The 24,222-nt window shown below is 41.1% G+C and overlaps 4 protein-coding genes across 6 annotated transcripts; 3 read left to right on the top strand and 1 right to left on the bottom strand.

Annotated features, from left to right (window-relative positions):
• The first annotated feature begins 783 nt into the window (after window positions 1-783).
• LOC9270888 (uncharacterized) lies at window positions 784-4,894 on the top strand. Of its 2 annotated transcripts, XM_015792062.3 has the most exons (3): window positions 784-963; window positions 1,102-1,590; window positions 4,361-4,894. In XM_015792062.3, exons 2-3 carry the CDS (start codon window positions 1,305-1,307, stop codon window positions 4,717-4,719), a joined length of 645 nt encoding a protein of 214 aa, XP_015647548.1. In that variant the 5' UTR covers window positions 784-963; window positions 1,102-1,304; the 3' UTR covers window positions 4,720-4,894. The 2 variants fall into 2 exon arrangements, with proteins under 2 accessions (XP_015647548.1, XP_015647547.1); XM_015792061.3 differs by having other exon boundaries at window positions 784-1,590.
• A 2,644-nt stretch (window positions 4,895-7,538) lies between these two features.
• Window positions 7,539-12,466, top strand: LOC4342949 (uncharacterized). The gene is made up of 4 exons (XM_015792064.3): window positions 7,539-7,789; window positions 10,596-10,713; window positions 10,788-11,016; window positions 12,169-12,466. Exons 1-4 carry the CDS (start codon window positions 7,638-7,640, stop codon window positions 12,195-12,197), a joined length of 528 nt encoding a protein of 175 aa, XP_015647550.1. The 5' UTR covers window positions 7,539-7,637; the 3' UTR covers window positions 12,198-12,466.
• Window positions 12,467-17,964: 5,498 nt separating this feature from the next.
• LOC107281488 (acidic endochitinase) lies at window positions 17,965-18,880 on the top strand. Its single transcript, XM_015789447.3, has one exon. The coding sequence runs from the start codon at window positions 17,965-17,967 to the stop codon at window positions 18,856-18,858; it is 894 nt and encodes a 297-aa protein (XP_015644933.1). The 3' UTR covers window positions 18,859-18,880.
• Window positions 18,881-19,358: 478 nt separating this feature from the next.
• Window positions 19,359-23,941, bottom strand: LOC4342948 (protein TIC 22-like, chloroplastic). 2 transcript variants are annotated; one of them, XM_015789444.3, is made up of 7 exons: window positions 23,401-23,941; window positions 22,438-22,512; window positions 21,923-22,000; window positions 20,128-20,187; window positions 19,966-20,046; window positions 19,843-19,878; window positions 19,359-19,591 (listed from the first exon to the last, which is right to left on the bottom strand). In XM_015789444.3, exons 1-7 carry the CDS (start codon window positions 23,872-23,874, stop codon window positions 19,499-19,501), a joined length of 897 nt encoding a protein of 298 aa, XP_015644930.1. In that variant the 5' UTR covers window positions 23,875-23,941; the 3' UTR covers window positions 19,359-19,498. The 2 variants fall into 2 exon arrangements, with proteins under 2 accessions (XP_015644930.1, XP_015644931.1); XM_015789445.3 differs by having other exon boundaries at window positions 21,923-21,982.
• Window positions 23,942-24,222: the final 281 nt, after the last annotated feature.

The raw sequence follows: 24,222 nt of genomic DNA, 5'->3' as shown, positions 1-24,222 counted from the left end.
AATCTTCTCTGCGCACACTTTGTCCTCACTCGTGCGCACTCGAGAAGAATAGATCAGCTTCTGAAAAAGAAGTTGCAACTTGTTGATATGAGTATTCTATTAATCCTATTAAGCCCTGGGCCGGGATGTCACATCCTCACCCCCTTAAGAGGCTGGGCCGAGTCGGCTCTGATAACCATTTTGCTCTGATACCATTTTGCAATGTCCCGCCTCTCCCAGGCCGGGCCCTCTTACATCTAGCAATTTAGTTGTAACTTGTTGGTATGAATATTCTATTAAACCTATTAAGCACTGGGCTAGGATGTCACACTATCAAGCATTCAAGCATATCGTATTAAACCATCCGACGATGAAATTAACAAATAGAAGATGGGGGAATGATGCGGTGAGCTAACTATTGTCCATTCCTGTAGGTTTGCTAGCTTAATGGCTAGTTGGATTAAGCAGTATGCACGCACATGCACCGTGCCCATTTGTGACCAACGAGAGCATGCTAGAGGTGAGATGAGAGAGAGAGAGGAGGGAAGAAAGAAGAGGATGAAGGAACAAGATAAGGGTAATTTGGTCATATTTTTTTAAAAAATGCAAAAAATTAGTGGCATTTCTAAAAACCTATTACATTTTAATGACATGATTTCAATTTCATGAATTATAATAGTATATTTTAAAATTATTAAATTAATAATGGCATGAATCTAATTAACCCATCAAATTAACGCTAAAAACATTGAAAGAGAAAGTGAGAAAGGAGAGCAATAACCTTGTGCTCTCAGTCATACAGTCATACTCTGCTAACCGAGCAGCTGAGCGAGCTTTCGTTGCTTCCCCACCCGAGCTCTCTCTTCGCCCTCCTCCTCTCCCCAATCCCCATCCGCCGCAACCCCCACAGATTCGCGTGATTCGTGTTCTTCGCGTGCGGCGCGCCTAATCATCTCGTGGGGAGCAGCAAAGGCCAAAAAAAAGGTTGGATGGGCACGCCGCTTTTCTTCCCCTCATTCGTCCCAAATTCATTTCTTTAGTCAAAAAGATTCTCCTCTTTCCTTCAATCTTTCTCCCCACCCTCCAATCTTCTAGTTTCTCCTTCAATTCTTCCTCCCCCAGGTCGGCATAGCATCTGCATTCTTGCAGGCACGGTCCCGAACGCCCAGATTGCTCGCGGGATCGATATCTTGTAGCCGCCAAGAATCGCGGCGAAGTGACCAATCCGGTGCAAGGGAGATTCTTGGAAGGAATCCCCCTCCTTCTGGAGCACAACATTTTGGAGGAGGCCAAGATTTCTTGAGCGCCGGTGGGCGTGGCCGAGGATGATTCAGCTGCTGTTCCTGGTGCTGTTCGCGGAGGGCGCGGCGGCGCTGCTGCTGATGGTGAAGATCGGGCCGCTGCGGGAGCTGGCGATGCGCGGCGTGGAGCAGGCCAAGGACGGTAAAGGCCCCGCGGCGGTGAAGACGCTGGCGTGCACGCTGCTCGTCATCTTCATGTCCAGCGTCGCCAGCATCCTCCGGATCCAGAACCGCGGCATCAAGCTCGGCACCGTCAGCCCCATGGACCAGGTGCTATGGCGGACGCACCTCCTCGAGGCTTCCCTCATTGGTATCCCCCTCTCTTCCTCGTCTCTTACCATTTTCATTTTTTTTACCTCCACTTGGTGGAATCTGTACAATTGTACTGTAGGTGGTGGCAATGATTGGGGTTTAGGGGTGGATTTAGTTGATTTTTTTGGTAATTAAGAGAGCAGTTCATCTGAAGGAATGTTTGTTGGGCAATCTCTTCTTGACTGCTTGTTATTAGCCTGAATTCGTCTAGATATGTGTTGTTTAATGCATCTAGATCTGCTGGTCAACATGTTTAGAATATATAATGGTGGTTTCAGGTTTTTATATGATTGATTGCTTACTAAGCTACTAACTTGCTAGTAGTAGCAAGTTTGTGTTGACTCGAACCAATAAATACTACCCATCTTGCGTCTAAATTTGATTAGTCATGTCAGCAGCCAGTAGAAGCTCCTGTTCTGTGCTTAGCTAGGAAACCTCCTGCTGCTAAAATGAAAATGATGTCTAGTACTCTAGTTTGAGTAAGGAGTGTCCTAAAGGCTAAAGGGAAGATTTATTTTCCTCATATTTGAACTCATTGTGTGGTGTGTGGTGTGTGTGTGTGTGCTGTATCTTCAAGTTGAAAACACTGTTTCAAAAAAAAGAGAGAATAGATCCAAGGCACACACCACCAAATGCCATGACTTATTTCTCGATTTTTATGAAAAATAAGAAAATGAATGTTGTGTATTCCAAATCTACATCTCAGTGAAGCATATGAGCACTAAGTTTCAATAGCTCCAGTTAGCAAGAAACCAATATGGAATGTAAAGGCTATGAAGCTGTAAACCACTAAAAAGATCTGTCGACTATGGAATTGAAACATAGGTCTCAACATGCACAAGTTCAGAACTTCAGATCACAATATGAACTCATCAGTTCTGTACTTTGGCAGTTTTTTAGAAAAAAATGATAAGCTTTTTTAGGTCTATTCTTATACACCTAGTCATTCAGGAACACAAATTTTCAGATGCAGGAATTATATGCTTTACAAAGCTAACAGTCCGTGCGACAAATTTGTATGTTGCTTGTCCTAGTGTTTGTACTTTAGTCTTAGGGAGTCTTAGAATTGATGCACTTTTTTTACTGTTTATTCAATGTCCAAAGTTCCAAATATTACGACTGCGAAATTCCACTCCCCTGACTTGGACTAAGAACTTAGGTCATGAAATAAACTAGGGTGCTAGGCTATTCAAATTGGTCTGTCACTGTGTCCATTTTGATAACTGGTATGCCATACAATCGAACTGATGACAAACATCCTTACAGGTTCATAGAGAAATGGAAAAAATGACATCAGTGAGCAAATAAATTGAACTTTGTGAAAGTGAACATCTTAGTAATGGTTTGAAGGTTTGTTTGGATAATACTTATGAATATTGTAGTAAGCAGTGATTATTCATGTTTCTTCTTGGTGGCTCTGCGATTCACACGATTGCTTAGGTATGCATTGTTGCAGTACATTTAGGATTTTCATACAAGGAATTTAGAGAACAAGGCATTGAAGTTAACTTTGTAAAGAGTTAAACTTAAAATGCCTGCACTAAAATTTAGAGAACAAGGCATTGAAGTTAACTTTGTAAAGAGTTAAACTTAAAATGCCTGCACTAAAATAAACAAGGATGGTAGTTGATATTTCCCATTGATATAGGGTCTTTACTCTTTAGTTGTACTGGTTGAATCATGAATAGCTTTGACGCTCTTTTGAATACCAAAATGTACAAATCTCAAAGCAGTACTGTTATGTAAAACTGCATTGTTGGCTGGGTGCCTAACAGCAGGGGCTGGGAGTGCAATCCATTTCCATTATCTAAAATAAATGCAAAACCGTATTATTCTTTGAAATGTTTTTTATATATATTATGTATAATGCTATATACCGGAGTTGGTGCAATTTTGTTCTAACCGTATAATTTAGAGTCACTCAAGAAAATCCTCTTTCAACTTAAGATTCAAATTATAGAACCAGATCAAAATATCATGTCTACATAGAGTTTGTCAAGGAAGTCCTTTTATTGTAGGGATAAGCTTTATATAGTCTGATTCCATTGGTAAACTGCGGTGGGTACCTGGTGCCTGAGAAATAATCCTTGCTGATAAGACATCAATTTATTTTCTTTGTTCAACTAGACATATAATAATGACTTTGAGTGTGTGAGCAGCTTGGTAACCAGTTCAATTCAAAATTTGCATTTAAATTTGAGCAGATTAGAAGCCCTGAAGGCCTGAACCAATCATTTATATTAACTTCGAACTTATGTGCCTTCAATTGTATCTGTCGATGTAGTGGGGCTTTTCCCCTGGGAAATCGCATGAAGTAATGTGGATTGGAGAAATAATGCTGGATATGATTAAATAGATATTGAGATATAATGGCATTCCCCATGAGGAAGCGTTCCATTCTGTTACTAAGCTATATACTCTGATCCCTTAAAATTGATAAAAGTACAAATATTAGTAGTCTGTGTGATATTCACTGTGTCGCACTTATAAAGAAGTAATGATAATACTGTGTGTGGTAGACATGTTGCTTATCTACAGGCGAGTTTTTTGACCTTCCTTTTGTACTCAAAATTTATTCTATAGACTCGAAAGGAAAGACAAACAAGGAGACTAGGATCATTTCTAGTGTATAGACTTTAGATTTGTCTGGAACAAATCAGGAAACCAGAATAACTGTCTGGGTAGAAGGATCCTTTAACCCTGCTGCACATATTTGTAGGCCATTTGATTTGATACAAGTGAATTTGATGGTTTACTTGATGTTCCAGGGTACATACTATTCCTTGCATTTGTCATTGATCGGTTACACCACTACCACCGGAAGCTGACTATACTGAAGAAAACCGCAAACACCTCCAGGGAGGAGGTTGAGAAACTACAAATTGAGCTCCAAGGCAAGGAAGATAAATCCAAGGAAGTCAAGAAGCTTCGTGCGGAATTAGCCAGCCTTAGTGAAAAGATGAAGAAGCTAAAATCAGAATCGGAGGAGCATGAAAGGCAGAGATTGGAGGCCGAAGCACATGTCAATGCCCTACAGAAGCAATCTGAGGAGCTCCTGCTTGAATATGACCGGTTATTGGAAGATAACCAGATATTACAGACACAGGTTCTTTCTCTCAGAAGCTGAGTCTGCAAATGTACAACTTGTGTGATGGCCATACTCTTACAAAAGGGGGATTGGATTGCTATGATTTTATTTACTAGCTCAGATCTCTGTAAGATATCATTTGTCATGTCTTTGTTGCTCCATGTTCTTTTTGTGACAGCTTAACCAGGCGAGTACGATTCGGTTTTGGGTGATACAGAGGGAGGCAAAATTGGTAACTTGAATAGAATGCAGAGCATCAGAAGCTCTCTAATTCAAGGCATTTTTATAGAGGTGATTGATTATCCAATTGTTATTTTTGACAAGAGGGACTGAGGAAGGGAGATTGGTATTGGATTTTGCAAAATACTTAAAAAACTAGTAAATTTCATAAAAACCTACCAACCAATTGTGATCTAATTAGATTTTGGCATGTGTTATATAACCCTAGATATTAAGGTCCTAAAATTTTACTACCACATCAGGTATTATGATCATACCAGACACCAGGTAACTTATTCCAAGAATATACCCGTTTCTCGGGGCCAGGATCATTGGCGTCAAGGTTCAATGTCTCGATGCCAATAACACTTGCGCCAGCACCCTAGCCCTCTTGTCAAGGTTCAATGTCTCGATGCCAATAACACTTGCGCCGGCACCCTAGCCCTCTTGTGGTAGCTAAGTTGCTGATGCGAAAGGGGTCGGTGTTAAAGAAACTAGCACTGAGGACCTATTTCTAAAACAATATTTATATTTTGGCCCTTTTCAAAAAATTCATTTTACAGATAGGTCATCAGCAATAGTATCTTTGGCGTTGACCTCTCTACATCTCGCCTACGAGAGTGTGCCAGCGTCATTGGTGCTGAGATGTTGTCAAAATCTATTTGTAAAATAAGTTTTCAAAAAGGACCAAAACTTAAAAAAATCCAGGTAGCACAGATGTTCACCATTGTTTGCTTGAATCAAATGGTAGAAAATAAAACAATCAACTGCCTAATGGCTACAAAGAGGAACTGGTCATGGTTAATTTCTTCTTTTTAATAATGGATATAAATCCGTCCTCTATATCCAAAAATAGATATACATAGCCAAATGCTAGTATAACAAGTGTATACATTCCAAATCTCAAAACTGAGATACAAGGAAAACAACAACTGAAAAGAAAAGACTAAAAGACAAATTTCAAGCTTCTCTTCGCATCAAGGCTTCAAACTTCGTAGAGATGCGCGGAGCTAGCCCACCCTACCACCCAAACAACCCACAATCATGTAGCTTAGATGAGTCCATCGCGTCATGTTGTGGCTGCCATAGAGCACCACCTCCACCAAGTTGCTGCAGCTTATCTCGGCCAAAAGTCGTCACTACTAAGCCATCATCGTCACATAATATGGTACTCATCGCACTGCAATGCGAACAAGCTCCTGCAGCCCCACCGTCGTTGCTGCAGAACCTCACCTCCACCGAGCCACCGAAGCTTATCTCACTGGAGAACCTCTGCCGCCAAGCTGTTGACATTGCAATCAACAACCTCCACGAAGCTAGGTAGCTTATCTCGCTAGAGAGCCATCGTCGCCGCATACCACCACCTCTCTCAAGCCGTCAACACATCCTATCTTCTTGGGAAGCCACCATTGCCATGCCATCTTCACCGCTGACCTTCACCACCTTCTTTCCACCTTTTTGGCACTGCTATTGAGCCTGGCGTCGTTCCTAGAACGCTGCTAAGCTGACCAACCACCATCCACCACCACTCTCGGTACCACTAGCATCGCCACCTAGGGCTCTGCTTTGTCGGTGCGCACGCCACTGGTACACCGCCACCGCTAGCCTTCCGGCCACAAAATCTCCACTAGTAGGTACCTTCCCCATTGGCAGTCAGACTCAGTCGGACCAAGTTGAGGAAGGAAGGAGGTTGGAGAGCCTCACCGGATCTTCGCCGTGACCACAGGTTCGCCGGATCCCAGCCGCCGTTGCCCTTGCCTAGCTCGTGGCTCCCGTCTTCATCCGATATAGCCGCGTGCTCAACAGTATCCTCACACACAGATCTGGATGCAAAGGGGAAAATGGGAAGAAAAAGGAAAGAGAAAGGAGGAAGAAAAGAAAGGAAAAAGAGGGAGGCGGCGTCACTGCCGGCTCCACTATCGGGATTGGCTGGAGGGGTGATGTGAGGGTTTTGGTCGAAGGAGTGGCCGTCGCCTTCCGAGCCGCTCGTGAGAGATGACACGGAAGTCGGGGGTCTGAGTTCTGACCATTATTAATTTCTAGCAACTAGCAATTTTGTGCAATCATAAATTTGTGGGTGAACCTTCTACACACACGTCATTAGCGATTTTAAACAAATACTGAAAAGTGCACTACGATAAAAAAATCATCAAAATTAAAATTTAAAATTTAAAGAGTAAATTTCATAAAACTACAGATACTTTGATCAAATTATCACAAAACTACATATTTAAGAATGTGTTTCATAAAACTATAGATTTAGTGTCAAATTTATCACGGAACTACAGATTTAAGGTTTTATATCACAGAAATATAGATTTAACAACTATTTTATCACAAAACTACACATTTAAAAACTATTTTATTATAAAACTACAGACTTTATGACTTTAAATAATTAATAGTACTATTATCTAAACTCTAGAATATGTAGTTCTTTGATAACTTTATCACTAAATCTGTAGTTTTGTATATGGTGCATTAAATCTGTACTTCCAAGAAAAGTTTGACGTTACACATTTTTAAATCTATAGTTTTATGATAATTTGACCTAAGTATCTATAGTTTCATGAAATTTACTCAAATTTAAATTTTAACAAGAACTATATAAGCTAGAGGTCACAATATGAGGAGAAGTTGAACCCATCCAAACAGCTTCCTTCCTCCCCCCTCCTGGCTCCGCTCGCTGGATCTCTCCTCTTTCTCTCTCGCACCCTCTCCCCGGCGAGGTAGGAGGGATGGGGCGGGAGGTGGCGGAGAGCTGCGTCGACGGGGTGGTCATGCAGATGGTGGCGGCCTACTGCGGCGGCTTCTACGCCGCCAAGCCGGAGCTCGCCGCCCGTCGCATCGAGGCCATCGGCTTCCAGGTCGGCCACCAGCTCACCGAGAGGTACCACGCACACCCACACAAACCGCAAACGATTCTCTCCCCCTCCCCGTCTCTGTCTCTCAGTTTCTTTCTTGGATCGGATGGATCTGCTGCTTCGCCCCCCTCCCCGATCCTTCCGGCGACCCCCACCCACACTGACGAATCCCTCTCGCTCGTCCTACTAGCCTCTCATTCGATTCTTGTTGACGCCGATACATCTTGAAACCTTTGCTTTTAGTTGACCTGGGTGAGGGTTTGTTAATCAGCCTTGACCCTCATCGCGGAGCACTTCATGTCTTTAGGAGCAGGGCCTTTCCTGCAATGGAATGTCCACCTTATTTCCTTGATTCCATGATCCTCGATTCTTATTCAATTTGTACCTGAACTCGCAGAACAGATTCTCATTCATTTACGCTGCTCGCCGTTGAATTACAGGGGCTATAAAATAGCCTGCACAAGCACATCTGCCTTGTCAAGGTCGATGTGGCTGGTGATGCTAAAGGAGGAATCTTTTAGGATAACACATTTCAAGATTCCAATGAAATCTTTTTGTTTTCAACTTCAGTAGATTGAGCGAAACTCAACTTAGATGTCTATCATCTCGAACAGGGCACTTGTTTAACCATTTACTGATGTTGTTTATAACTTTGTGATTGTAAACGGTTTATCTCATCATGAACGCCATTATTGTACTTACTGCATATTAGTCTTTATCGATACATCTCATAACTGGTTGCCATCAGCACCAAAGCTCTGCCAGACAGGGGCATAAATATACCAGAATATTTTATTTAAAGTAGTACAATTCATTTTACTGCGTACCTGTCTTTTAGTAGAGCGTTTTGGATTTCAGTACATCCTCAAATGCATAGTGCACAGGTTTGTGTGAATCTTTAAAGATCTTGATGGCATAGAGCATTCTGGAGTTAATTACTCCCAGGCATTCTTCTTGAAATTAATGATATATTTCCTGGACTCGTGGAGTTCCTGGAATATTTAACTTCGAGTTCGATGGACTCAACTAACTGAATAATTGTTTAAAGGAACTTTGTAGTGATACTTTGGTTTGTATCATTGTATGCGACATAAATTGATAAATATGCTTCTTTTGTAAAGACTTGGGATTTTATTAGCATGATACATTTAAAATACACACATTTTCTCATGTCAATGTATTTGATCGTTATTCATATATTTCTTCACTAACCATTGGCGTCCATAGTTAATCCTCTTGTGCGTAGCACAAGATATGTAAGATCAATGATTGAGTGCTTGTTTGTGACTATTTTCTAGAACTCTTAGCTTTTGGTTGAGCTAAGTGTTTGTTAATCAGATTTGACTATAGTATCAAGCCTTAACCTCACTGTAGAAAAGTTCTGGTCTCTGGGAACAGGACCTTGCCTGCAATGAAATTTCCACCTTATTATCCTTAATACCAAAATATGGTGGTACTACTTTAATTTGTACCTGAGCCTGATGCTGAAAAGGTTCTTACTAATCTAGGCCACTTGCCGTTGAATTACAGGGGCTATAAAATTGTCTGCAGAACTTACTGAAAATGCTGATGTGGTGTGATGCTAAGTTGCAATCAGTTTAGTTTCGCAAGATAGTGCTAAATTCCACTGATCTTTTTTTTTTTACATCAGTAGATTGAATGAAACTGAACTTGGATATCCATTCGTCTCGAACAGGGCACTTGTTTAACCATTTTCTGGTGTTTAACTGTTTATACAACTTCATGATTATAAACAATTTATCCCCTCGTGAATGACATTGTTGTACTTACTGAATGTTAGTCTTTACCAATAGTTCAATACATCTGATAATTGGTTTTCATCAGCACCAAGCTATTCCAGATAGGGTCACAAATATACCATGTGATCACAAGCTCACAGTCATACAATATTTTATTTTAAATAGTACAACTCGTTTTACTGCATACCTGGTGTTAGTGCATACGAAAACATTTGCCTTTTGGGCTGCAGTATATTCTCCAATTCATGGTGTACAGATTCTGAGATTCATATGATATAGCTTTGGAGATCTAGATGGCATATAGCATTCTGGAGTTAATTACTCCCTGGCATTCTTCTTGGAATCAATGATATATTTCCTAAACTTGTTGAGTTCCTGGTATAGTGGTATACATAACTTTGAAGGACTCAACAAGCTGGAACAATTGTTAAAAGTAACTTTGTTGCCATGCTTTGGTCCGTATACAGCAGAGGTTGATAATGCTTCTTTAGTAAAGACTTGAGAGTTCATTATCCTGATACATTTATCATACACACATTTTCCTGTGTCAATTGGTTTGGCCATTATTATTAAATTCATTTCTTCAGTAACCATTGACATCCTGAGTTAATAGTCTTGTGTGTAGCACAGGGTATGTAAAATCAATGACTGAGCACTTGTTTATGACTATTTTCTTGAACCTTTGAGCAGATAATTTTGAAGCTAATTATAAAAAGAGTTCAACCCGAACATAACTATTCACAATGTTCATAGTTTTCTAATCATTTGTGAAACAAGAAAATGCCGGCAATTTTAATTATAGTTTATTACTTGTATCATTTAAAAAAAATGTTCAGATACGCAGATGCTTTTGCCTCTTTTTATAATATGAATTTTGTTTTTCATTTTATTTTTACAGCTAGTTAAATTTGTTGTCTTTTTATTTTCCTTGGCCATTAGGTGATTGTTTTGAGAAGTATAATACTCTATAGCACAAATATAACTACTCACTGAAATATTTGCATTCTTTATATTGGTTCCTTACCTCCAGGCCAGTGCTGCAAAGTTAACCAAAGTTTCTGTTCAAAATCAGATATACTATGGAGCGCCCTCGATTTAGTGATCATCTTGAAGCAATCAAATTTATCTGCAAAGACTTTTGGTCAGAGTTATTCAAGAAGCAAATTGACAATCTGAAGACTAATCATAGGGTAATGAATGTAAAATTCATACCTTATTTTGCACTTGTGAAAAAACTGATGTTACTTGACTTCCGTATATGCAGGGCACATTTGTTCTTCAAGATAACCATTTCCGGTGGCTTACTCGTGTTTCTGTAGATCCATCTGTAGAGAGCATGGATGCAACTGAGAATGATTCTACAACACTAGGTGATAGCGCAGCCCAAACAACAAGCATGCTTCTGTACTTTCCATGCGGGATAATAAGAGGTGCCTTGACCAATTTGGGGATTTCTTGTTCTGTCACTGCAGACATGTCCAACCTTCCAGCATGTGAGTTGCACCACTTCTCATGTCTTTTACATACCATGCAACACCATGAGGCTGCATAATGCACTCACTAGATGGTACACCCTTTGTTTTCAAATAACTACCACCACTAGCTTTATTATTCAACTTTAACCATTGTCTCTCATTAAACTCGTAATACTTCAAAAATAAAACTATTAAAGTATTTCAATTGATAAATATAACACTGATTCGTACTTACTAACTAAAAACATTTAAAATACTATTACTTATGAAATGTCGAATAGTATAGTTGCGCTCATTGTTGTTAAAAAGGGCAGTGCTCACATTTGAAATAAGATAATCAGATCAGATAACACTCAAGATGAGGGTCTCCATATGAGATTAGTTGGTGAAAAATCTTTTGGTGAACATGACAAACAGGATTCTTCCTTGTGGATATTTGGTAACCTCAGATCGAATAACCTTATCACTTGACCATTCAAGCACATTCAAAATCACTGTCTCATTTGGCCATCTTTGATGCCCAATCATCAATGCCAACCATAGAATTTTGAAACCACCTGATCAGGTAGCTAGTTCCAGCTTAAGGATGGATATGTGGGGAAGAAGCCACTAGTATCTTTCTAGATGACTTTGATTTCCTCCAGTCCACGCAACAAATCGAGGCCCTATGTGCACCACATGTGGCACCAACAAATAATAGTTAGCCTACCTTCCATTCTTTTGGACGGCTGGACATGCCTCCTATAGCTTTATTAGGCTGCTTGGAGCCTTCTCACTTAGTGAACTGCTTTCAACCCTTTCTGCTAACTTTTAAAAGAAAATGAGTACCAATTTCCTGTTTACCTTTCTTAAAAGGTTGTACAGATGTTTATAGAAACATTCTGGTGATGGACTTTTAGTTGTCTGTACTCTTTCAATAGGATTTTTTTTTTCAGTGAAGGGCTTATATTTATTGAGCCAAAGAGATTCCTTTTGGTCATTGAAATGTGAAGTAATATTCTACAAATGAATATTTCAAATCTCCTAGGGGGAAGGGCTGTAATATGGCTTTGGGTTAAACTATTTCGTTGATGGTTTGCAGTTTTGAGAAGCATAACATATTTGTTCATTTATACTGAAAATTTTCCTTGACCTTTTGTCAGCTATATGACAATAATGTAAACATTGCAGGTTCTTTTGTTGTGCGCATAAAGACATGAGCTGCAATAAATGATTTGAATACCATTATATGCATGCTTGTGGTATAAAGTGGTCTGTACATTCAAGGAGGGGGGAAACCCGCCGTGTAGCTGGTCTTTTTTTTTTTTCCTTTCCCCTCTTGTTCTTACTGGCACATGTTTACTTTTCCTCATACCTGCCTTGTGCGCTTATTAAGATTGGTGTAATTCTGTGATCCAAAATGTTGACAAGGGAAGACAAATGTAATATTTCTCCTGAGAGACTGGCTATAGCTAACTTTTGTTGTCTAGCAGTGGAGAGTGATTTATAATTTATTTTGCTGACTTATATTTTCTATATTAAATAAAAATATATACATTTAGAATTACCTAATCTTAGTATAGGGACAAATAATTGATCACTTTTTCTGTGAATTTATACTTCTTGCAATGCGTCCCACATATGTTCATCTCATTACAAACTAAAAAAGTACATGCAGTGCCAACTCAAGTAAACATATTCAGAGGAACATATTCAGACAAACCAAAGAAAACTCCACTACACTCAAATGTCATGTTTTATTATTAGTACTATCAAATATTCAAAAGTAGCTTAACAAATATAATACTTTAGTTAGATAAACTTTTTACTATGATAATTCACATAGAGCATATAGACCTAGTCACATTGATCTTATTCCCCAAGGCTTTTTAGTTGAAACCAATGGAATGCTCTTTAGGTTTTCACTGAAAGTGACAGTAATAATTTATATTGCTGAATCATGTTTACTATATCAAACAAAATATATACACATTTATAATTATCTAATCTACGTACATGAACAAACAATTAATCACTTTTTATGTGAATTTATACTTTGTTGCAATGTGTCCCACATGGTTTCGTCTCATTACAAACTAAGAAAACACATGCAGTGGCAACTAAAGTAAACAGATTCAGACAAACCAAAGAAAACACCATCACACACAAATATCAAGTTTTATGATTAATACAATCCAAGGTAGCTTAACCAATAATATTCAGAGAAACTTTTTACTATAGTAATTTACAAATTGATAATCCACTGCGAAGCGCGGGCATGGTGGCTAGTACATGGAATGTTAGAAAAGAGTATAGAAGCATATTATGCTAGACGTCAAGTACTATACAAAGGATGTGCAGCTCAGGAGCACACTGTCAATGCCAAAAGCTGAAACGGAAGTTCAAAGTTCTCATCTTCGATCAATTCTTTTAAACGTGTTGGATGAAGACAAGGCCAACCAAATTCATTAAGATTTTGGGGAGAACAATACAAGTTACAAATCCCATATTGTCACTGACAGGAGGCTGTCAAACCCCGACCAACAACTCAAGATTACAAGCTTCTCATTGATCCATTCTTGTGACCCTGTTCTTTATTAGAAGATAAAAAAAAAGGTAAAAATAACTTTGGAGATGAGAAAGTGGGAATAGAAGATTGAAAGAACCATGATATCTCCTAGAGAGAAGGGTGAATAGGCATTCTTGAAAATCACTCATAGCATAATTCAATTCTCCACCGAAATATCCAGCCCAAACATCGAAGACTCTAGACGACGCATTCTGCACTTCGGTCTTAAATACAGGATATTCTGGCCCCTAACAACACCTCCCAACGATCGTGTTTATGGAACACAGAGAGGTGATAGCTAGATGGAAGGATAATAAGCGATAAATACGTATGCAAACTACTGCTGTGAACAAGGATATGAAATCACAAGGAAATCAAAGTGGGACAAAAGGAGATAACGATTTTTCACCAAAGCTATGATCTCAATGATCCTACTCTTCGTTGAGGGATTCCAAGGAGCCAGATCTCGATTGATCTCAAGCCTTGCCAAGCTATCAACCAAGAGGAAGGCACTAGAAACCGGGGGGCAACAACTCTATTGCCACCTTTAGCAACCAGGTTACTAGGGGACAATAGCACATTGTCGGCTCGGCCCAATGCTAGTTTTTTTACCGGCCAACTCCCTTGAACCCCTGTGCCAACACAATCTAGGCATGGGTGAGCTAATCTCCTAACCTCTTGGGCCAGGCGCTAGGGGTGTGTTCGGACCCAAGGGTTCCCAACCCTTCTCCATTGTATTCCATGCGCACGCTTTTCAAACTGCTAAACAGTGTGTTTTTGCAAAAAGTTTATATATGAAAGTTGCTTAAAAAAAGCAAATTAATCCATTTTTGAAAAAAAATTTAGCAAATACTTAATTAATCACGCGCTAATGGACCGCTCCGTTTTCCGTGTTCATTGTTCCGGATGGGAACGTGTTCTAGCGAACACAGCCTAGGTCTCCTACACTAACCTCCCTTCACCGGGGCCACTCTTACTAGTGTGGGACCTCGATTTTGAGGCTAGGAACTCCGCTTTATTGCATGTCACACTTTAGAAGACAATCTACTAAACTAAACCTGTTGGTTTTGTTGATCCTACCAAGTCTAACATGGTGTTTCGTCCTAACAAGTCTATCTACGAGTTGAAGTAGGCTCCTCATGCATGTATATTCAGTTTGTCAGTTTTATTTTGTTCTACATCGGATTCATTGAGGCTAAGTCTGACACTAGTTGCCCTTCTGCGCTAGACCATTACCGCCCTTCAGTTGGAGTTTTCCATGAATGATCTCAGTAGTCTGCATCACTTTCTTTGGATTAGTGTGAGTCGGCACCCCTCTGGCCTTCTTCTTAGTCAACACATACTGCATTGACATTCTTGAACGTGCTATTATAGCAAACTGCAAACCTTTTACCTCACGGGTTGACACAAACTCCAAGTTATCTTTCACCGATGGTGCTCTCGTGGCCAGTGCGATGTAGTACCTTACTCTCACTCTGCCTGACATTTCATATGATATTTACAAGGTCTGTCTTCACATACATGATCCTTGATAGCCACATCTGGCTCTTCTCAAGAGCATTTTTCGGTATGCACGTGGCACTCGAGATCATGGACTTAATCTTCAGTGCTCCACTCCAATCGAGTTAGTGGCCTATTTTGACACTAATTGGTCTGGTTGTCTCCATACAAGAAAATCCACTTCTGGATATGCCATGTTTCTTGGCGACAATCTCGTCTCTTGGTCTTCTAAGCATTAAACACCACCTCCCACTCTAGCACCAACCCTAGCCAAGATTTATTCGGCAGGTCCTAGTTGGCGGATTAGATTAGTCATCTTACTCCCTCATTGTAATCCATGTGGTATTCCCATCCATATATACATATAAATTGGAGTAGGGTTATTACTCATCTTGAGAACCCGAACCAGTATAAACCCTTGTTCCTTATCTTCTAGATTCGATCCCGTGTATATCTTGGTTCCAACGATCCCCATATTCTACAAATTATCGTATGTGGGTATCGCCTATCGACATCATTTCCTCTCCTCCCTCTTTCCTCCTCGATGGCCAACAAAGGGAGTGGCCGGCGAGCGGTGACGAGAGGGAGTTAGGGTGGTGGTGCATCGGCCCCTCCTTGTCAACCAGGGTGGACATTGGCTGGTGGGCAGCAAAGAGAGGGAGCTAGGCCAACCCCATGATGGGTGGATCTACCGGAGGTGGCGAATGGGTGGGGAGGGGTGGTGGTGGAACCACTGTATCTAGCTCAGAAAGCAAGGTCAACGGCAATGATGCAAGGCCGGCGCCGACGACCAGTGGATGGTGAAGATGACAGCGATGTCAACTATTTTTGTGATTTTGGCTGGGGATCGAGGCTAGGGTTTCTGGAATCTTTTGGGAGTTATTTTTTTGCCAAAAATCTTTTTGTAGACGAGTGTCGTAACGTACCCGCCTGCAAAATTACATTATCGCATGTGTGTGGTTGCCAGCATGTGAAAATCCAGATTTCCGTAGACATGTTGGTTTCGCCAATTATTGCATAAGCTACATGCCCCTACCAGCCAAGCTAGAGTGCTACACTGGTCTATCGCAACAATGTCAGCGCGTCTACCTCTCTACGTATCTAGTATAGAACCAACGCACCAAACACGTTGAGATCGATGTAGATTTTGTCCGTGATCAGGGGGTTGTTGGTTTTGTTTGTGTTCTCCATGTTCCGACAACTTCATAGTATGCTGATATTTTTGCCAAAGGTTTTCCCAGTGCTATTTTTTCAGAGTTCCATTCCCGTCTCAATGTCTGACCAGCCGACGATAACACTGCTCGGGGTTGGGGATGTAAGCACATTTCGTGCATATGGCATGTATCGTATGTTCTATTTCTAGCTAATCCTCCCAATATCTTTCCCAGTTCTATTTTGTGCCTATATGCACTCCATACTGTTATCAATCCAATCATTATGCAAACTTAATCAATCTCACGGTACACGACCATCAGCTCACCCACAGCCGGCGCCAATGGCAGCGGCGGTGCGTCTGCGTTCTTGTACGAGAGCTTGTTCTCTGACTCAGAAGCTTCTTCTAATCTCCCTCCTCTTCTTCGCTAGCATGGTGGGAAGTGGCGATGGCGGAGAGGAGGTTGGTGGTGCTTCTTTGTTGCAAGCTTTGATTTGCTGTTACTTCATTCGATTGCTCTCTCTTTGCTTCCACTCTGGGTCAATTGGTTATATTGAGCTTGTTAAGATTTACTGCCGCTTTCAACCTTACCAAATTTTGAATTGACCAATTTTTGATACCTAATAAACTAAACATGATGTCACCTATACCATCCTAATTTTGGCAGTCCGATCCAAAACATTCCTCTCATAAAAACATTAAAAAAATTGAAAGACATCAAACTAAATAATCTGAAGCTACCGAAATTCGAAAAGACATCAAACTAAAAAATCTGAAGCTACCGAAATTCGATAGCACCAAAATTTCATAAGGTTAATTTTGACAACAAAGTAACCAAAGCATCGTTCATGTATACTTCCTAGCTTCAGCTTAGCTTTAGGGAGTGTTCGGCACGCTCTTTTCCCAACCCCTCTTCCTCGTTTTCCACGCACATGCTTTTCAAACTGCTAAACGGTGTGTTTTTTGCAAAAAAATTTTATACGAGAGTTGTTTAAAAAAAATCAAATTAATCCAATTTTTGAAAAAAAATTAGCTAATACTTAATTAATTGCGTACTAATCGACCGCTCCGTTTTCCATGATTACAGTTCCGGATGGGAACCAGGATACCCGAACACAGTTACTTCCTGTTAATTTTAATTGAACGTGGATGTTCTGCTGATCTGACGCTAGTTAAATTAAAGAAAAAACAACAGACTCAGCACGGCAGCACACATGTATGTGAGCTGAGAGTACAGCTGAAGTCCAAATAATTACTACCTCCGCATTATAGTATATGATGTTTAAGACAAGCTAATTAAGCTATATTTTGTCTAAATAGCTTTGCCCTAAGCGTCATATATTTACCCCTTCTCCTTGATATCTTTGATGGAGACTCATCACACGTTCGTTTCTCGCATTTCCATGGCCATACGCCTTACAAGTTTTTATGCTCAAGTATCAGGAATATAATATCCTGAACAACCGAAGCGCAGGCAATGAACCACCGTTGCCGTTAATTCCGAGTTGCTAGCTGAACACATTCATATGTGTTCAGCAATCTCTATCAACAGAAAGTACACGGAGTTTCTCATCTGCCCAACAGAAAACGCAGAGCACATAAACAATAACGAAAATAACAGCGAGCAAACAGTTCCATGCTACCAGCATCTTCCCTATATTAAGAGCAACATTTCAAGTCGCTCTCATCAAACAGCAAAACAAACCACCAAGTGCCATCAGCAGACAGACAGATTGGAAGAAGCAGCATTGCTTCTTCTGAACAAATGGCTAACAAATCATCCCTGCTACAGCTGCTGCTCATCGCAGCAGTTGCTTCGCAATTCGTCAGTTCACAAGCCGGTAGCATTGCTATCTACTGGGGCCAGAACAACGGGGAGGGCACACTGGCAGACACCTGCGCCACTGGCAACTACAAGTTCGTCAACATCGCCTTCCTCGCGGCCTTCGGCAATGGCCAGCCACCAGTCTTCAACCTGGCAGGCCACTGTGACCCAACCAATGGCGGTTGCGCCAGCCAGAGCTCCGACATCAAGTCGTGCCAGAGCCGCGGAGTCAAGATCATGCTCTCCATAGGCGGAGGGGCAGGAAGCTACTACCTTTCATCATCAGAGGATGCCAAGAATGTCGCAACATACCTGTGGAACAACTTCCTGGGAGGCCAGTCATCTTCTCGCCCTCTAGGTGACGCGGTCCTTGACGGCATTGACTTCGACATTGAGGGCGGCACCAACCAGCACTGGGATGATCTTGCCAGGTACCTGAAAGGGTACAGTAACTCTGGAAGGAGGGTATACCTGACGGCTGCGCCGCAGTGCCCATTCCCTGATGCCTGCATCGGTGATGCTCTAAACACTGGCCTCTTCGACTATGTCTGGGTGCAGTTCTACAACAACCCTCCCTGCCAGTACAGTTCAGGCAGCACCTCTAATCTTGCTGATGCATGGAAGCAGTGGCTTTCAGTCCCAGCAAAGCAGATTTTTCTTGGCCTTCCTGCATCTCCCCAGGCGGCTGGGAGCGGTTTCATCCCAGCAGATGATCTCAAGTCACAGGTGCTTCCAGTGATCAAGAGCTCAGGGAAATACGGAGGCATCATGCTGTGGTCCAAGTACTACGATGACCAAGATGACTATAGCTCTTCAGTGAAGAGCGATGTTTAAGCATCTTGGCTGTTGATTCTTATGTGGAAATATCTGTGTTCTACTTTGTATCTGATGTGATCCATTATTATGTGCTACTATGATTTCAATAATATCGCTTGCAGATTGGATTTTTCATCCTATGGCTTACTTTTCTTAATAAAAATAATATATAATGCATAACTATATTTCTATTTTGTATATCAAGGCATAGACATCAAATATTGGACCCTTCGGTAAAGATTTTCCCAAGATACTGAAATGGGAAAGGAGGATCAAGAAGTATATATATGTAGACACTACACACTGGGATAAAACTAGTTGGCAGACGTACAGATTACATGACTAAGTGTACAATATCTCTACATTCTACAATCCTGAAATTATGTAGCATCATTTTTTATCATATTTTTTTATCCTTAGAAGAAAAATATATGGGGCAACATTTTACTAGAGGGGACTTCGAGCTACAGTCGTTCCTTCAGTTTCACTAATTAACATTGCACAGCATACAGCTCAGATAAGGAACGACAAACTTATAATTGCATTACCCATTATCAAGTTGCTAGTATGGTATGAACATGTATTCTATTTCTTCAATATGTTCATGTAAGCATTTCCATGACAAGAGCAGTTAAGCAGCTTCAACATAAATAAAGATCTAGTTGTCATGATTCGATTGCTTTGAACTAGTAGCAAGATCAAATCCTGGAGGAATAAAAACAGCATCATCCCATTTGGAAGAGGAGCTATCCTGCAAATATATCATATTAATTTTGGTAAGATCAACTTGAATAAATAAAATGTTCATCAAAATCATACAACGTGTTCACATTCATACAGCAAACATAGGTGGGATCACAGAATACCAAACTCAAGACTCTGGTTTTAAATAGTTCACAGTAACAATATAGATTTAAATAAAAAAGGATCCAACCATAGTATTCAGCACGACAATATAATTTGAAAGAGAAAAAGATTGACTGAAATGCAGTTAACATTTACCTTCATAGATTTGATGATATTCTCCAAAGAAGAAACCTGGAAAAAAGAAGCAAATCCATATACTGTAAATCCAAAAGTTTATTACTCAATCTACAAAACAGAAGTAAGCAAGGAATGTGGTACCTGAATGTCACCCATTTTTACAGCAGGGTTAGGCTTTTGCTGGTCACGAGAGGCTCGATGTAGTGAGTTATCCAAGTCCTCCTAAACATGCATAGAACTTTGAAGCAAGAAAAGAAGAATAACCCATGTTCACAAGGGAAACATTGAGAAATTATCCCTGACCTTTCTGAAGAAAACTGGACGATATCTCTTGTTATCACTCATCAGGACTAGACTCCTTGACTGAAGATAGATCATTGGTCATTAGTTTGCTAGTTTATTGTCATGATCAACCCGAGAAGAATATGAGATATAGTACAAAAATATAATATGTTTTTTGATAACAGGATATAAATGATGGACACAGCACACTGTGACTAATAAGGGGCAGGACACAAGTCCCGAACAGGTAACCTGTCCCCAAACCTAGCATTTGATGTTACAACTTACGAGAGCTGGAACAGGGTGAGATTATGATGAGGTTCAGGAAGATGGGACAACCCCATGTTTGGTTCCTGGGCCAAGAAGCAATGGGTCATGGCTCCACTTCATGGTATATTCCCTAGAAATGACAGATGGGATAGCTGAATTGTTCTGTTGGACAAACTCATCCAACTCATGCCCTGGGCTCATGTACAACTCAGATGATGCTCTAGAATGTGGAGGCAGAACCGATTTGTCCATTGTCACTGTCTTGGCAAGCACAAGCATTAGAACTTCAACCAAAAAGAGGCAGACCATGTGGATGTCTTTGATGAAGCCATCCAATCCACTCAATGGAATTATGGAACACCTAACAGGAATTGTTCCACATCACCCCTAACATCACATTCCCCAAACCAAACAATACCTCAACTTCCAAGAGAAATGGTAGCTAGCCAAAAGGCAATGCTCTAGAAGGGTGGGTTTTTTTGTCAGATGGAAAAACAGTTACATGTAGCATAAAATGTCTGATAACATGGTAAAACAGAGAACTAAGGTGTCAATGGTGGCCCTGGACATAATGGAGCTCATCATTATGAAAAAAAACAAATGTAGAGGAGTGTAGGAATCTGGTTATCTGGCATATTTTTTTTTGTCTGAAAAAAAGGAATGTGTGCTATGCATGGGCTTTATCAATCATGCAGCACCTAATCAGGATTAAATCATGAGCATTTCAAAGTTTCCTTTTTGTTGTCCTTGTGTCAAGGGCGGTATGCGGCAGGGACGCCGGGCCTCTACTACGGAGCTCGTACCCGCGCTCCGTGGTAAACACGACGGGGTTATACCCCCACGTCGCTCAACACTCGCCGGGTTTTGCCCCCAGGCTCGTGGCTTAGAGAAGAGGTAGGAGATTAGACTGAATGATTCTTCCCCCTTTTTCTCAATGTGCGGTTACAGGAATATATGGCCTCCGGCCCAACCACTCTTCCTAAACTTAAGGACTGCCAAAGGAAAGTAACAAAAAGGAAACAACCAATTACTCTCTTCCTTCTAATCTTAGCCACTTGATGTGATCACCGGCTGACTCAGGCGTGCTGCTCGATCAGCAGCGCGGCGCACATCGCGTGCCCTGCGACGCCGCGTGTACGTGCGCCCGTACATTACACCTTGATTAGTGGCACCCTTTTGCTTGGGTTATTATTATAACCAAGTACAAAGATGTATCTTATCTTCAAAAATGTTAGCACTGTAATGTTTTAATTTAGATGGGAATCTAGCGTAGAAACTATTTCAAAAGAATGTCTACTGCCTATCCTCACACTATATCTGGTACATCTTTTAACTGAAACGTAAATTTTCAATTGATAGTTCATTTATACTATACTAAATTTCTATCGAGGTTACAGTATAATTTCCAAATATGCTTGAACTTTATATACTTGTTCATCTCTCACTGCTATAAACTTAAGGAATAATAACAAATATGTCCTGTACATTTTATCTTAATATCAGTTCCATCCTATTGAATGATACATAGTTCACAATAATTTCAAACCTGAAAAACTGGAACCCCTGGAAATCCATCATTCACATACTGGCCTTCATTTTCCATTAACTGCAAAGATACATATAGCTGCTACGTCACATAAGAAAACATAATAAGATAAATAAACTGGTATAGTGAGAACTTATTAGGCTCGTAAAAAAACTGATAACTTAATTAGGCACTAATATGTATTTAACTGGTGCACCTGTTATGTTACCAATGGTCGAAAATCAACTTACTAATCACTGGCAAGAAATATCTTGATTCTATAATATAATAACTTTTAAGCTTCTCATAAAAAAAAAAGACTTATTAGGCACTGATATGTCTTCAACTGGTGCACCTGTTTATTACATTATCGATGGTAGAAAATCAGTTCACTAATCACTGGCAAAAAAAATATTTTGATTCTATAATTTGGTTCCCCGCTAACAGAACAGTTGTTATTGGCAACACAATTTCCTTTCTTTTATACAGGTATCACAAAATCAAATGATGTTGAATGTACTTGAAAAGGATGTTACCTTCATTGCGTTTGCCACCTGAGAAGAATCAGGAACAAATCTAAATGCCACACCATCGGACTTAAGTTGGATAACCTGAAAAAAGGGAGATCATATATAAGGTGGGAGAATTGTCATGTACTACTCCTGACATTGCTACTCTATTATTTGCCACCCCCAAAGAAGCTAATTGCTGCCTTGCCACTTTTGGTTGTCTTCTCTACAGTTTGCTGATCATAATTTCCCTTTATTTGTGGAGAAGTCCATTTACTCCCTAACTAGTGTGACCAAGCATTGAACTCCCTAAACAAATGAAAATGACCCAGTTACTCCCTAGTGACATTTCTCTTTCTTTTTCCTCTCTTTATGTAAGTCATATTGTAGGACGATATTTTCTGTGATTTTACAGTTTTTAATCATTATATGCATAGGTTAGAAGAATCTAATAACAGCATGCAAAATGCAAACTGTCATGAAAAATTCTGTAAATGTAAGTTACATCGTCATGTATGGTTCTACCAAATTTTAAATTGTTTTGTATAAGGAGAAACAAAAAATTATAATTTTAATTAGGAAGTAAAGGCAGACGTTTTAAGTAGTTCCGGGAGTAAAATGAGATTGAGAAATAGTTTAAGGGTTAGGTGTTCCCACGAAATAGTTCGCAGAGTAAAATGGAAATTTTCCTTTTTCTTTTTATCCTATATACTCTTCCAAGGCAGTGAGGAAATCTCGGCCTGCGAGCCCCCGACAAGTTCAGGGGCCAGCAACAGCAACCAGGAAAATGAACAATTTTCCAATGTAAAGAAGTTGGATAACTATGTGAACCAGGAAACTGATGAAATTTTCTTCCAACGTCGTAAGATAATCACATTTCCAAACTGCACGAAGTACTCTAAAGTACAGAAATGATCTCCTTCGAATTCAAGCATTCAAGGATTCGATCGAGCAACACCTGAGTACTAACTAAGTTGAGTAGCAACCGACCTTGTTTAGCGCGACGGGCACGACGGTGGAGCCAGCCGCCATGTCCCCGTCCATCTGCGCCAGGAGGGCGTCGGCGTCCTCCCTCCGGAAGCACAGGAGCCCGAGCGCCGGCGGCGGCACCGCCGCCCGGGCACCTCCCCCACCCCCACCCCCACCGCGGGCGGACGACACGAGCACGAACTCCTGCGAGGAGTTGGCGAGCGCGTACACGGGGACCCCCGCGAGCCGCTCCTCGATCTCCGCCACGGGGAGAGCCGAGGCCGAGGCCGCGGAGGCTGAGGCGGAGGAGATGCGAGCCCAGGGCGGCGGCGGGAAGGCCGCGCGTGGGAGCGGGAGGGAGGAGAGGAAGGAGGCGAGGCCGGCCTGGATGGGGAGGAAGGGGTTGGGGATTGCAGGGCTAGGTGGTTTCGTTGGGGAGGAGGAGGAGGAGGTGGGGTTGTTGGGGAGCCATGGGAATTGGAAGTGGAAAGGCATGGCGGCGGTGGCGAGGAGGGGAGCGGCGGCCGGCGGGGAAGACGACGGTGAGGAGGACGAGGGGTTTGGGGAGAGTTTTCGGGTGGGTGCCTTTTTGGGCCATGGCGGGGACGTTGGGCTTTTTCGGCCATGGGCTGCCTGTGGCCTGTGGCCCGGAGCTTCCAGGTCCTTCTCGAGCCCTCCTCTTTTTCCCCTTTTAAAAGGAATAAGTTCACTTGGTGAACCTCAAAAGTGATTGAAATCTAATCCGTGACCCTAAACCACAAAACTGGATATCTTGACCCCCAAACTATGAAAACCGGTGCAATTTGACTCCCTCGGCAGTTTTGAAGGGCGGTTTCGCTGACG

The sequence above is a fragment of the Oryza sativa genome, chromosome 7 (assembly GCF_034140825.1).
Source record: "Oryza sativa Japonica Group chromosome 7, ASM3414082v1".
Lineage (NCBI taxonomy): Eukaryota > Viridiplantae > Streptophyta > Magnoliopsida > Poales > Poaceae > Oryza > Oryza sativa.
Note: the sequence above shows the minus strand (reverse complement) of the source record. Positions and strands in the feature narration are given on the sequence as shown.

Excerpts from the sequence above, each read along its gene's own strand:
- LOC4342949 (XM_015792064.3), top strand. The coding sequence starts at position 7,638 with ATGGGGCGGGAGGTGGCGGAGAGCTGCGTCGACGGGGTGGTCATGCAG. Across the intron at positions 10,714-10,787 it reads ATCTGAAGACTAATCATAGG|GGCACATTTGTTCTTCAAGA; the intron begins GTAATGAATGTA and ends CCGTATATGCAG. Across the intron at positions 11,017-12,168 it reads CATGTCCAACCTTCCAGCAT|GTTCTTTTGTTGTGCGCATA; the intron begins GTGAGTTGCACC and ends TAAACATTGCAG.
- LOC4342948 (XM_015789444.3), bottom strand. The coding sequence starts at position 23,874 with ATGCCTTTCCACTTCCAATTCCCATGGCTCCCCAACAACCCCACCTCC. Across the intron at positions 22,513-23,400 it reads TGCCCGTCGCGCTAAACAAG|GTTATCCAACTTAAGTCCGA; the intron begins GTCGGTTGCTAC and ends CCCTTTTTTCAG. Across the intron at positions 19,879-19,965 it reads TAAAAATGGGTGACATTCAG|GTTTCTTCTTTGGAGAATAT; the intron begins GTACCACATTCC and ends TCTTTTTTCCAG.
- LOC9270888 (XM_015792062.3), top strand. The coding sequence starts at position 1,305 with ATGATTCAGCTGCTGTTCCTGGTGCTGTTCGCGGAGGGCGCGGCGGCG. Across the intron at positions 1,591-4,360 it reads CCTCGAGGCTTCCCTCATTG|GGTACATACTATTCCTTGCA; the intron begins GTATCCCCCTCT and ends TTGATGTTCCAG.
- LOC107281488 (XM_015789447.3), top strand. The coding sequence starts at position 17,965 with ATGGCTAACAAATCATCCCTGCTACAGCTGCTGCTCATCGCAGCAGTT.